This window comes from Rhamphochromis sp. 'chilingali' (assembly GCF_963969265.1).
Source record: "Rhamphochromis sp. 'chilingali' genome assembly, chromosome: 18".
Taxonomy (NCBI): domain Eukaryota; kingdom Metazoa; phylum Chordata; class Actinopteri; order Cichliformes; family Cichlidae; genus Rhamphochromis; species Rhamphochromis sp. 'chilingali'.
In genome coordinates, this window is record NC_137945.1 from 32,625,681 (window position 1) to 32,638,948 (window position 13,268).

The 13,268-nt window shown below is 47.2% G+C and overlaps 1 protein-coding gene across 6 annotated transcripts in view; it reads left to right on the forward strand.

Moving 5' to 3' along the window:
• sspo (SCO-spondin) overlaps positions 1 to 13,268 on the forward strand; it is a 107,418-nt gene that overhangs the window by 45,100 nt on the left and 49,050 nt on the right. For 2 of the 6 annotated variants that reach the window (XM_080864836.1, XM_080864840.1), the window contains exons 53-80: positions 117 to 330; positions 437 to 578; positions 676 to 852; positions 1,009 to 1,197; positions 1,740 to 1,817; positions 1,902 to 2,057; positions 2,156 to 2,314; positions 2,398 to 2,562; positions 2,649 to 2,840; positions 2,941 to 3,063; positions 3,246 to 3,375; positions 3,731 to 3,856; positions 4,674 to 4,759; positions 5,851 to 6,036; positions 6,132 to 6,302; positions 6,386 to 6,641; positions 6,760 to 6,806; positions 6,930 to 7,100; positions 8,011 to 8,145; positions 9,166 to 9,302; positions 9,386 to 9,480; positions 9,577 to 9,626; positions 9,715 to 9,885; positions 10,144 to 10,314; positions 11,818 to 11,897; positions 12,362 to 12,531; positions 12,648 to 12,694; positions 12,823 to 13,023. In XM_080864836.1, coding sequence (XP_080720962.1) covers positions 117 to 330; positions 437 to 578; positions 676 to 852; positions 1,009 to 1,197; positions 1,740 to 1,817; positions 1,902 to 2,057; positions 2,156 to 2,314; positions 2,398 to 2,562; positions 2,649 to 2,840; positions 2,941 to 3,063; positions 3,246 to 3,375; positions 3,731 to 3,856; positions 4,674 to 4,759; positions 5,851 to 6,036; positions 6,132 to 6,302; positions 6,386 to 6,641; positions 6,760 to 6,806; positions 6,930 to 7,100; positions 8,011 to 8,145; positions 9,166 to 9,302; positions 9,386 to 9,480; positions 9,577 to 9,626; positions 9,715 to 9,885; positions 10,144 to 10,314; positions 11,818 to 11,897; positions 12,362 to 12,531; positions 12,648 to 12,694; positions 12,823 to 13,023 — 4,025 coding nt within the window. Of the gene's footprint in view, positions 1 to 116; positions 331 to 436; positions 579 to 675; positions 853 to 1,008; positions 1,198 to 1,739; positions 1,818 to 1,901; positions 2,058 to 2,155; positions 2,315 to 2,397; positions 2,563 to 2,648; positions 2,841 to 2,940; positions 3,064 to 3,245; positions 3,376 to 3,730; positions 3,857 to 4,673; positions 4,760 to 5,850; positions 6,037 to 6,131; positions 6,303 to 6,385; positions 6,642 to 6,759; positions 6,807 to 6,929; positions 7,101 to 8,010; positions 8,146 to 9,165; positions 9,303 to 9,385; positions 9,481 to 9,576; positions 9,627 to 9,714; positions 9,886 to 10,143; positions 10,315 to 11,817; positions 11,898 to 12,361; positions 12,532 to 12,647; positions 12,695 to 12,804; positions 13,024 to 13,268 lie in introns of all 6 variants that reach the window. The other 4 variants (XM_080864837.1, XM_080864835.1, XM_080864838.1 and 1 more) reach the window with 4 other exon arrangements.

Here is a 13,268-nt window from a genome sequence, read left to right on the forward strand (position 1 = left end):
TCTTTCAGTGTTAGCACATTGGGTCTTAAGTAAACTTTCAAGTTCTTGTTAACGCTTGAAGGGGAGATGACAAAAGAGAGGTCATCTCCGTGTCATACCATCTTTTGTGCTCACAGCCAGGTGATGGAGCCCGGTTGGAGCCCGTTACCTACAGACCCTCAGCCGTATTTTCAGGTGGATTTCTTGGAGCCCATGTGGGTGTCAGGCGTGGTGACACAGGGCACTGAGCGAATGTGGGGTTCCCTCACCAAATACCGCCTGACGTTTGCCCTGCACAGCAGCCTTTTCACAGACTTTACTGAGAATGGGAAGCCCGATGGCCCCGCTAAGGTATACTTAACACATTTAAACAGTACCATTAATTATAATTTCAGCACTGTAAAACATGATTACATATTTTTATATGTAATAAAGTGTCTTCTCTGTTGCTGTGCAGGTGTTTGAGGTACGGATGGTGGGCAGGACCCCCGTGACCCGCTGGCTCGGTCGGCTGGTCAGAGCTCGCTACGTGCGCATCATGCCTGCAGAGTACAGGCACACGTTTTACCTGCGCGTAGAGATCCTCGGCTGCCGAGGAGGTCAGGGCATAAACCAAATTATGATAATTATTCCTAATGTTGGCTGTACAACCTTCTCTTACCAGGTTATACTGTTTCTCTTCTTCTGCTTTTGCAGATGAGCTGGTGACCCCCAGCAGTGTGACAACATCTCCCTCTGGTGGTGGGAAAGTGACAGTGCAGCGCTGTGAACCTGGTCAGTTTTTCTGCCAGCACAGTGACGAGTGCATCTCTGTGTCTTTGCTCTGTGATGGTCGACCAGACTGCAAGGATCATTCTGATGAGATCGGCTGTGGTACGGACAGCTTTGATTTTCTGCTCTCTTTAGCTTTCAAAAATCAGCAGTAAACAAAAACTGTGAAGGCCCTTCCTGCACCCACGCTCACTTTCACTTTCTCATTTCTCATTGTCAGTTTAGCTCATGTGGTTTTATTTTCTTCATCGTTTTTAGGTACAGCTCCAACAAGAGGCTTTCCAGGTCTGCAAAACCAGACCAGCTCTACAGGGAGACCAGGTATCCATGGTGACCACACAACAGGTGCCCCAGGCCTACATACCACCAGGTCTCAGGGCGGACTTCCTGGAGTGCCAACATCAGGAGTCACAGAACCTACTCGATCACAGAAGATCACAACTGCTGGTAAGTGCGAGTCTACATGTGCTGCTGTGTGACCGATGATGCAGCAGTGGATGAGATCCTGCAGGCAATGTAGGAGAGAAGTGAGAGGAATCGAGAATTAAATCTTTTCCAAATTCAGCTTTCGAATTGACTTTAAGATCTTAACGCTTGTTCTTAAGACATTGCATGAACTAGCTGATCTCCTAACCTCGTATTCTCCCCCAAGATCCTTGAGGTCTGCAGACCAAATGCTTTTGGTTGTCCCAAGGTCCAGACTAGAACACAGAGGAGACCGGGCGTTTGCTGTAACATTGCCATTGCATATCAGATCCTGCCCAACACTGGATACTTTTAAAATCCGTCTAAAGACCCATTTTTATTCTCTGGCTTTTGCTTCATCATGAGTTTGTTACCATTATTCTTTTTATTCTCTTCTAAAACACTGTTCTATTTTTCTTTTATGTCTTCTGCTTTGTCCATTTTATTGTACAGTACTTTGGTCAAAACTTGTTGTTTTTATATCTATATAAATAAATTTGAACTTGAACTACATTTAACCTCAGAGGTCACTGCAGGTCATCCTGGGCTGCATCTCAGCACGCGGTTCGACTCCGGTACGCCCGGTCTTCGATCCACAAAAGGTTGGAAGCTATGCTGTTAGCATTTATGCTAAAACCGCGTCTCTTTACAAGAGACTGTAACCTCTGTGCTCTACTGACTGCCAGCCCCAGTGATCACCACCAGCCCGCGTGATACCGGCTTACCCAGAGTGATTTGCGTGCAGGGCCAGTTTGCGTGCGGATCGTTTGGTTGTGTCGACTCAGCACAAGTGTGCGATGGGATACGGCACTGTTTGGACGGGTCAGACGAGCAGCACTGTGGTGCGCATGAGTAACTTTACAAACACCGTGGACGTAGAGTTGGAGGAGTTATACATCCACATTCACTAAATGTTTTTCATTTTTATCGACTGTGTCAGGCACCACAGCCAGGCCGGCGGTGACTCCGCAGCGGCCCACGGTGCCCAGCCCGTGCTCTCCCAAGCAGTTCTCCTGTGACAGTGGGGAGTGTGTTCACCTGGACCGCAGGTGTGATCTGCAGAAGGACTGCGTAGATGGATCTGATGAAAAAGACTGTGGTAGGCCACACGTGCACCTTACAGTGGTGATGTGACCCAACAGTGAATATTTTTAAGGTTCCCTCTGGTCTCCTTTCTTCCAGTGGACTGCGTCATGTCCCCGTGGACAGCGTGGAGCGCCTGCAGTGTGTCATGTGGTCTTGGCTCCTTGTTCCGGCAGAGGGACATGTTAAGGGAAGCTCTGCCCGGAGGAGCTTGTAGCGGGGATCCATTTGACAGTCGAGCCTGCTTTCCTCAAGCGTGTCCAGGTCTGCCTTCGACCTCCATAATGAGATGCGTGTTTGCCTATTATCCAGTAATAGTTAATGCAACGGCAGCCTTTCTCCTGTTGTAGTTAATGGTCACTGGTCAGAGTGGACAGAGTGGTCGGAATGTGACGCCCGCTGTGGAGGAGGAGTCAGGCAGAGGAACCGGACCTGCTCGGCGCCGCCCCCTAAGAACGGTGGACGGGACTGCGAGGGGATGACCAGGCAGAGCCAGAGCTGCAACAGCCAGCCCTGCACCAAAGACACGGACACACAGACAGGTCATTGAGATGCAACCAGCCTGAAATGACCGGATCTTCTGATCACCTGCTTGAAACAATAAAAGCATTTGAAATGTCTGCACTGTTATTTAAATGACAGGTTGTGTCCGTGGCATGGTGGTGGTAACAGAGGAAGACTGTCAGGCCGGGAGAGTCGATCCCTGTCCTCCTACTTGCTCACATCTCAGCCTGGACAGAAACTGCACTGCTGATTGCGTTTCGGGTAGGATGCACAGTAGATTTGACTCGAGGCCAGCGTTGGCTTTGCACAGTGCGCAAAGAAATTTCAGTGGTCTTCTAGCCTTTGAGCACAGAGGTTCTGAACATTAATTATGTGTTATTGTGCAAGATTTATCCAAATGTAGCTGACACAGTGATTAAGGCATGAATGATGTCTTTCTCCAGGCTGTCGTTGTCCCTACGGGCTGTACCTTCAACAGGGACGATGTGTGAATTCGAGCCAGTGCGTCTGTCACTGGGATGGCCAAACACTGCATCCGGGACAGGTGGTCCCCAGGGACCAGTGTACCACGTGGTAAGAGCCACGCTCAGCTCTTTGTGCCTGGAACAAAAGATGATACTAAATAAACACATCAGTCCAAATTCAGGTTTCTGTTGAATTATGGATTTGTTTGTGTTTGTAATAAAATAGTGAGAATCATAATGAGCAGCACTGGCAGCATCGTTTGCACTGGTTTGTGAGGAATTGCTCACATCTGATTGTTTTATTTATTTTTAACAGGGACAGTGTACAGCAATACACAGTTAGCCGCAGCTAATTTTCAGCCACCTATAAATGCAACAACAAACAAACTGATTAATAATCAACCTTTTTAGCTCATGTTTAAAAATACTTTATGTATTCTCGATCAAATTGCTTATTCTTACAGTAAGTGCAGAGATGGGCAAGTGACATGTGACAGATCCAGCTGTGTTGCAACCTGTCACTGGTCAGCCTGGTCGTCATGGTCACCTTGTGATGTAACCTGTGGTCTGGGGCTACAACAACGTTACAGGTAAGCTTGTTTAGTTTAATATATGCTTTAAAGCAGCTCAGTCTGTCCCAGGACCTGCCTGCAAACTCTTGCCTCATGAGGACGGGCATCGCTGAGCACCAGGAGGAACCCAGGATCCACTAACAGTGGGTCCAAGCATCCTGGTACTTAATGGCCGTTTGCTAGCATGTAGACGTCTGTGTGTCCCTCTGTGGATATCGTTCACTGACCCACCACCAAACTGATCATGCTGAACGATGTTACAGTCAGCAAACAATGAAGAAGGTGAAGCTGAAAAGCACAGGGCGCCAATTCTGATGATCTATGTCGGGTTACGAAGTGTTGGGCAGTGAGCACAGGGCCCACTAAAGGACGTCAACCTCCAGGCTAACTTCATGAAGGTTTCCCTCACGCCACCAGTGGTGACACTGATCCTCTCTGAGCACAAAGCCACTGAAAAATCAGTCAACAAAGATCAGGAGGGAAACCACTCCTGTTTGGAGGAGTTGTTGGTTTCATTATCACAGCAAAGCAGCTGAAACAACAACCCCTCTGCTACTTACCTGACACATCAATGGCCCACAAGTTTAACTGACTTGATGCTGTCCTCTGATTAAAAAGCCTTCCTTTCATGTTTCGACACTGTGTAACACTAACCGCCTGCTTCTGGGATCATACCGTATATTTCTGATGTGAAACATATTACCAGTGTTCAGTTTGTTGGTTGTAAATGCTTATATGTATAATTTATCATTTCTGTATCACTTACTGTTTGGATGTTTGTTTCCTCGCATACTTTAAATAGATTGTGAGGAGTGATTATGCTCTGTGTCCTCAGGTCTCTTCCAGCAGGAGCAGTCAGAGGTCAGCCCTGTCCAGGAGACTCGTCTGAGGCTCAGAGCTGCTCCAGCACATGCTTCCCTGGTATATTACACTCACAGCCTTTACTACTTCTAGACTAGACTATTGCAATTCTCTGTACATGGGCCTCCTCCAGCGTTTTTCAGTTAGTTCAAAATGCCACAGCACGCCTCTTAACTGGCACCAGAAGGCATGAGCACATCACCCCAGTTCTAGGCAATCTACACTGGCTCCCTGTTAAATACCGTATCGTGTTTAAAATCCTTCTGTATACTTTTAACATTTTAAATACCTTGGCGCCCAGTTACCTAACAGACCTTCTCGACGTGCATAGCCCCAACAGAGCGCTCAGATCCTCTAACCAACTGATCTTACTGCAACCAAGGCCCCGACGAAAGACTGGAGGCACCGAGCGTTTGCAATTGCTGCACCTAAACTCTGGAATCATCTTCCAATCGATGTGCGCATGTCAGAATCCATTCAATCATTTAAATCACGCTTAAAAACTCACCTGTTCCATCCAGCTTTTGAATTAGTTTGGACTTCCTCCCAGTCTGCAGTTGTGCTGTCACTGTAACTGTAACTGGTTTACAACTGTTTTTGTTGCTATTTGTTGTAATCCGCTTTGCTGCCTTGTGTGAAGCACTTTGCTGAACACTGTCCTTTTTAAATGTGCAATAGAAATAAATATTGATCTATTGACACGTCCGACACACAGCATGTTACGGTGATTATTGTTGTGTTTTGGGTTTTTATGAGAGAATACAGCTAAGAGCTCAAATTTCTTTTGCACAGAAGTTTAAGTTGTTCTTGTGTAAGTTAGACGAGTTCAAATCAAGCATCGCTGTTCTGTCCACACGTGTGTAAATCTGTTCTGTGCTACATGTACAAAGTTTGAGCAACACAATGCTAAAGGTGATGTAATCCTGCAGCTCAGGAGGGAGTGCAGGTCATCTACTAATTGGAAAGTTGATGCTTTTAATCCCTGGCTGCTCCAGTCTGCATGCAAATGTCCTTGGGCAACTTAGTAACCCCAGGCTGCTCTGTGATGCATCCATCATAGTGTGGCTGTGATAGAAAGTGACCTCTACTCAGGTGCAGTGGAAAGCACTGAATGAGTCCATTACATTACTTTCCCTCCTCTTGTTGTGCAGCGCTACCAGGTGGGACATGGAGTAAGTGGACCGGCTGGTCAGAGTGCAGTAAAACGTGTTTCAACCACGTAGATGATGTGGGGGTGAGGCGACGATTCCGCAGCTGCACGCCGTTTAACCACACGCAGCCCGCCTGCGATGGAGACAGTGAGGAGCAGGAGCCGTGCAACACTGAGCACTGCCCGGGTATGACACATGTAGACACACAAAGACAGGATAGATGGCATCATTCCTGGAAAAAGAGAAAAATGAAAGGCCGTAAAGCTGATGTGTTCTTCTAGTGCCCGGTGGCTGGTCAGCCTGGTCGGCCTGGTCTCAGTGTTCGTCCAGGTGTGACTCTGGTGTCCAGACAAGAGAGCGGTTGTGTAATTCCCCCACACCACAGCATGGAGGTAAAAGCTGTTCTGGGCCTCACATTCAGACACGCGACTGCAACTCTCAGCCCTGCTCAGGTACCGTGTTTGTCCCTGTTACGTTTCGCCACCCCGTCCGCTGAATATCACGTACAAGTCTTGTTGCACTCCTGTCCTCGCAGGCGTGTGTCCAGAGGGCATGACGTATATGACGGTACGAGAGTGCGAGGCTCAAGGGGGCGCGTGTCCACGGGTGTGCTTGGACATGACCTCCACAGAGGTACAGTGTGCCACCACCTGTTACGACGGCTGCTACTGCGCCCCAGGCTTCTACCTGCTCAACAGCAGCTGCGTGCCCCTGGCACAGTGCCCGTGTTACCACCAGGGGGAGATGTACCCAGCTGGCGCCACCCTGCCTGTTGATGCCTGTAATAACTGGTACCTCTCTTTACTCGTGCATCGCATTAAAGAGGAAGATCAAACTGTAGCTCTAACCTTCCATAAATACAGTAATCTATGTGTGAAATCACTTGTCCTTACACTGTGTGTCAAACAGCACATGCACCGATGGAGAAATGCAGTGTGGGACAGCTCCCTGCCCCGGTGAGTGAAAAAGAAACGTGCTGTTGCTGTCTCCCTCTGTCTCTGTGTTTTCTTGCTTAATGGTTTGTGTCTGCCACTTTATTTTCCTTTGTCGTCTCTCGTGTGTGCGTCTGTGTTTCTCAGTGGACTGTGGCTGGAGCAGCTGGACACAGTGGAGTGCCTGCAGCCGGACGTGTGACGTTGGTGTGAGGAGGAGGTATCGTTCAGGAACCGATCCTCCTCCTGCGTTCGGTGGTCGTCCCTGCAAAGGAGACAGGGTTGGGATTGATACCTGCAGCATTGAGCCCTGCTTCGGTGAGAACGACTGAATTAGAAGAAAATATACACTAGTGGTCAAAAGGTTTAGAACAGCCCGATTTTTCAGTTATTCATTACAATTCAAGTCATCCAAGTCCAATGAACAGCTTGAAATGCTACAAAGGTAAGTGTTGAACTGCCAGAGGTAAAAGAAAAAGGTAAGGTTACCCAAAACTGGAAAATAACGTACAAGTTAAAATTATACAGAGGCCTTTTTCAGGGAACACAGCATGGTTAACAGTTTAAAGCTGCTCTGCAGCAGTGGAGGCTGAGCAGGCCTTGAAAGCTGAGCAGCATCAGCTGAACAGTATTGTACTGCAGAAAGTAGAGTGTTGCTACAGAAATGGCAAGAAAACGGTGATTAACAATGGAAGAGAGACAGACCAACATAACACTTATAAATGCAGGTCTGTGCTACAGAGAGACTGCAAAGAAAGTCAAGATGTCAGTGAGTCCAGTTTCCTTCAGCATCAAAGGCTCAGAAGCTGACAGGAAGAGATCTGCAGACAAAGACACGAGTGAGCCAGAGGACAAGTTTCAAGCAGCTTAATAGTGGTCGTAGTAAGAAAGAGAAGACTTTGAGCTGCAGGTTTGACAGGACGAGTTGCAGCAAGAAAGCCAGACGTCAGAATAAGACAAAGAGGCTTGCCTGGGCCATGAAACACTGCCACTGGACTACTGAAGACTGGAAGAAGGTATCATTGACTGATGGATCAACATGCAGGATCCATGCTTTCATTTCACAGTGCAATCAGACATCAAACTGCATCATTTTCAATAAAAAGCTGGAAAAATTGTGGTGTTCTGAAACTTTTGACCAATAATGTATATGTTCTAAAATTTGAAAAAAAAAAACTGAAATGAAACCTTTTAAGATGAAAAACTTTAAGCTGTGATTCGTCTGAAGGTTTAAAGGAGCCGTGGAGTCCATGGTCAGAGTGTTCAGTGACGTGTGGAGGAGGATACAGGACTCGAACCCGCGGACCCATACGGATTCACGGCACCACGCAGCAGTTCAGCACCTGCAACCTGCAGCCTTGTGGTAACACAGGAACAGCCTACATCATAATAATAACACAACGCTGGTGTCTGTGTGGATGCAGCGGCTGCAACAAGTGTCTGTGATGGAGGAAGAGAGGCTCCGGTGATCTTCTCAGCTGTTCTCACTCTCCCTTGAGATCCGATACAGTGCATTTACCATACAGACAGTGATGCAGCTGCTCAGGACGCTCTTTCCATTACATCACACAGTCATGGTTAGACTCACTCTGAGTAGCTACAATCCTACAGTCTCAGCCTATTTGCACACTTTGTTTGGTCTTTGTTTATTCACAAGCAGAAGTCACTACTGCTGACATCGTTCACCTTTCTGCAGCTACTTCTCACAAGAACCGAGCGAGGTCCACTTCCCACAACAAACCCACAGAGTTAGCACGAGTCACTTGCAGGTGTTTCTCGAGTTTGTGACTCGTGTGATTTGAGTTGCTACAATCTGATGACTTGTTTAAACTTTATTGTAACTTATGTCTAGTATGGCAGCATGGCACACAGTGCAAAAGCATTTAACCTCTTCTTCATTTCTTAATTTTTTGCATATTTGTGACACTTAAATGTTTAAATTTCATTCAGTATTGGACATACCAGAGGAAATAGAAAATGCAGTATTTAAATGATTATTTCAGAGCCATCCAAACCCAGCTGCCAAGGCGTCCGTTTCGTATTTACTCAGGAGATCTTTGCCTAACTTTAAAATCGTTCTGAATTATTTGTCACAAATATGCAACATCTGAGACATCAGAAAGGGCTAAATACTGTGTCGTGGCACTGTATGGCGTTTCCTTTTATCTGTTGGTGCTGATACAGTTTGGTAACAGAGCCCTGAGTCACATCGCTCATGGGTTGAATTTCCATGGCTGTTGTGTTAAAACTCAGATATTATGACAGTTACATTCTAATTCATACGCTCACCGTTTCGCCCACTTTTCATCCCTTCAAACTGGTGTTTTTGGTTATGCTGTAGGGGTTTTTACTGGTCTTTTCTCTGACTCTGTTGCTGTGCTAGATGAAGGGAAGAAGTGTCCTCCGGGCCAGGAGTGGATGCAGTGTATGATGGGAGCAGTGTCGTGCATGGACCTCACATTGGATCTCAGCAGGAACTGTACTCCGGGATGCCGGTGTCCACAAGGGACTGTCCAGCAGGTGAATGGGTGACAGGAATACACACACACATAAACAGATGGTTTGGGTACGACCTCTTTGCTCACGGGCTCCTACGTTCCCAGGACGGTGTGTGTGTGAGCGAGTCTGACTGTCGCTGTGATGTAGGCGGAGAGCAGTACAACCCAGGAGACACCGTGCCCTTAGACTGCAGTAACTGGTAAGTAAAGCTGGCTTGCTTCAGCAGATATATGAGCCGTGACAAACTGTGGAGATATAAAGTGGATTAAACACAAATGTGTGTCAAATATTTCAGTACCTGTGAAGGAGGAAGGCTGGTGACCTGTTCCCGTTTTAGCTGCAATGGTATGTATTTACAGTGCGATGATGTCTTTCGTCTTTTATAACGTGATTTACACTGATTTTGCCTGATTTTACCGCACAAACCAAACAGTTGATGGCCAGTGGTCAGCATGGACTCCCTGGGGTCATTGTTCGGTGTCTTGTGGAGCAGGCCTTCAGTCTCGGTACCGGTTCTGCTCCAGCCCCCGGCCCTCTGGCAGTGGCCTGCCTTGTACGGGCCCTCACCATGAGGACCAAGTCTGCATCATCGCCCCGTGTGACCGTGGGTTACTTTTCTGTCCCTGTGCATTGACTAATAGTCTGAGCAAACGTGAAGTTTAATTTGTCTGGCTTTGAATCAGTTACTAGGAAAGTGACGCCTCCCTGTCGTACAGTAGGATGCAGTAAACTCACAGTAAAGTGTCCACACTGGCACTTTAAAGTTTTGAAGGGGTTCTTGTATTTATGTTGATCTGCTCAGCTTACTAACCTTTATTTGCTCTCTTCATGTTTTTTAATGTGATGCGTTGGCTTTTTCCAGGTGATGGTGGCTGGGGTCAGTGGAGTCATTGGACGGAGTGTACCAAGTCTTGTGGTGGGGGGGTCCGAAGCAGAAGGAGAAATTGTGACAGTCCCAGTCCAGAGGGGGAGGGGAATTACTGTGAGGGGCTGGGAAGTAAAGTCACATCCTGTAACACCGAGCACTGTCCAGGTGCGTTTGTATTACTAGCATGTGCTGTCTGCTAACTACACTGAGTACAGCGCGGTAGATTCTGTATTACTGAGGGTTGTCATTCCTCAGTGGCTCACTATGGGATTGGCCTGTCTGCTGATCGCAACGACCATGTCGGGCAGAGCCACGTACCATTAAGTGGCTGCGACGCAGGCATTGTTCAAACGCCTCTTTGTGCTTCAAGCATATCTTGACCTGCAATATAGGCTAGCTATTATAGCTGTCCATAGATATGAGTGCTAACGCTAACTTGTCTGTCATTGTTACTTGGCTTCATCCTGACCTTGAGTCTTCGCCATGCACCGTGGTGTTCTACCACTTAGCTGTACGCTGAGATGGTTTCTTTTTACGATTATGCACATCAGCCGACATCTTCTTTGCTGTAGTTAGCATACAAGCTAACACAGACAGTCCTCCTGAGATATACTGAGTAGAAACACACACCAGGTTTACTTGTGTTGCCTAAGGCTAGAACATGCCCAGCTCACGATTGAAGGCGTTGGTTTATGTGGGCACTGGATGAGGATGACAATGAGGTCAGACCCCAGAGAAATCTTCATCCTCTACGCTGAGGCTGCCGAGCCTAACAATGAACGGTTCCTGGTGTGCACCAGCACCTGTTCCCAGCATAGATAGAATATGTATTTAGTTCAAAATTCCCAAACAAATCAAGCCCCGGCCAGCCCCCGTAAGCCCACCAGGCCAGGAGGGGAGGGTGGGCTGGCCATGGAATGACCGAACTCTACAGCAGCTCCACTGGGACAGTTCTTGTAGCCTGTCGGTCAGCAGGTCAGAAAGAAGATGCTACCCTGGCAATCTCCTTCGTTCCCACAGGTGAAAAAGCTGCATGGTCCCCATTCATCAGCCCACATGCTACATTCCTAAGTGTGTTGCACATGATAACCTCCTCCCACTTTTGACTTTGCCCTATGTTAGCTCTTTTGGTGGAGTAAATATCTCAGAAGATACAAATTCAGGAGGAGGTTTGATTTTCAGAGCGTGTGTCACGTCCTTTGGCGGCCCGCCTCTGAGCCCTCAGAGCTTTTGTACGTTGCACCAAAGTGGTCATAGCAAGGCATTTGTTTAGCTACGTATTTAGACCGCTGGCTAATTCTAATTTGGTCAGACCAAGAAACTACAACACAAGGATCTGTTGTCCTTGAAGCATCTTACCATACTAAGGCTTCATCATAAACACAAAAGTGTTTCTCTAGGAGAACTTTAAGTCGTGTGTTCTCAGAGTGAGATGTCTCACAGCCCACCTTGTTGGGTCAAAGGGCGACGAGGTGCTTATCTTAAATAATAACTGTGAAGTAATGCAAACTCAAGTGTGATTGGATCAGCCCAGCGTGGTCGTGCATGAGACACATCCCTCTAAGGAATACGCAGGGAGATGCTTCCTATATTAGCCATCTCAATCATGCTACTCTGAGAACCAGGGTTATGTAAGTAACCCAAAGTCCTGTATGCTTGTGTTTTCAGTGGCACCATGTTCCCAGGTCCCAGGAACAGTGTTCAGCAGCTGTGGGCCATCCTGCCCTCGCTCCTGTGATGACCTTACTGTGAGTATCACTAGTGTGACTCCTGTCTGTCACTCGATGTATTTCATGCTTCTTATCCACAACCAGGTTCTGGAGGGTGTCATCAAAACAAGCTCAGTCCTCCCTCTCCTCAGCACCTCCTCCAGGTTTTCCAGGGTGATGCTGAGGTGAAATAATTTATCAACCATGCCCTGGGTCATGGTGGGAACTGCCTCATGAAAGTTCTCCTCCTGTTTAAGCCTTTGAAAAAAATCATTCTGCCACTTGTATCTACAGTCTTATCCTTTCAGCCACTACCCACAGTATTGTACTGATAACTAAGTCCTTAACAGACTGGTACCAATCCACCTGTCAGCCTCCCACTTTGATCTGGTTCCACAGAGTGGACATCCACCCTTTTCTGACTTATGTCAGACGTGGATGTGCTTATTCTCACACTCATTACTGGGGATTAATAAAAGTCCTAATTCCCCCCTCTCTCTCAGCACTGTGAGTGGCACTGTGAGCCAGGATGCTACTGTACAGAGGGAAAAGTCATGTCTGCTAATGGGACCGTCTGTTTAGAGAAGGAAGATTGTCCCTGCCTGGACCTTAACACCGGACGACGACTGGAACCTGGAGACACCATTGAAGCCATTGATGGATGCAACAACTGGTCAGAATTATACAAACACAAGAAGCACACGTAACACATGTAAAACACATTAGGATACACAAAGATAACCAGTTAGAAAGGAAACCTGAAGATCCTTCTGTTCCTTTGTTCTTTAGCACCTGCGAAGGTGGGAAATTCAACTGTACTCGAAACCCTTGTCCAGGTAAGTAAAGCCAGCTTTCAGTTTCAGTCAGATCATCTTAATAGTGTTAATATGTAGGACGATGTAGACAATGGCTATGTCTTGTAGTGGGTATAAAATAGCACAGATAGTTGTTACATCCAATTTAGTGTCAGGTGGCTGGTGTGAGTGGTCAGAGTGGACCCCCTGCTCCAGGACCTGTGGAGCAGAGTCGGTGACCCGATACAGAAGCTGCAGCTGTCCTGAGCCAGAGGCCGGAGGAGAGCCGTGCTCTGGTGAGCAGGAACTGCACAGTGGGGTTGGAGTTCAGATCCACAGGCAGCCCTGCCCTGTCGTTACTTTCTGTCCAGGTGAGATGATAATGTCTCATGGAAAGACACATTCGCACAGTTTGTAAATGTTCTGGATGCGTGTGGCTGAAACTACTTGCCTTTGGGCTGAAGGTCAGAGGTCAGAGGTCACGTTTTCTGAAAATCTTGTGAATGCAATGACTCAAGATGGAAGTCAGCTAGGATTTTTGATTTTATAGCATTTATACAGATTTCTGTGTCATGCTGAAAAATGACCTACTGTTATTGCACTTTTCTCTCTCACT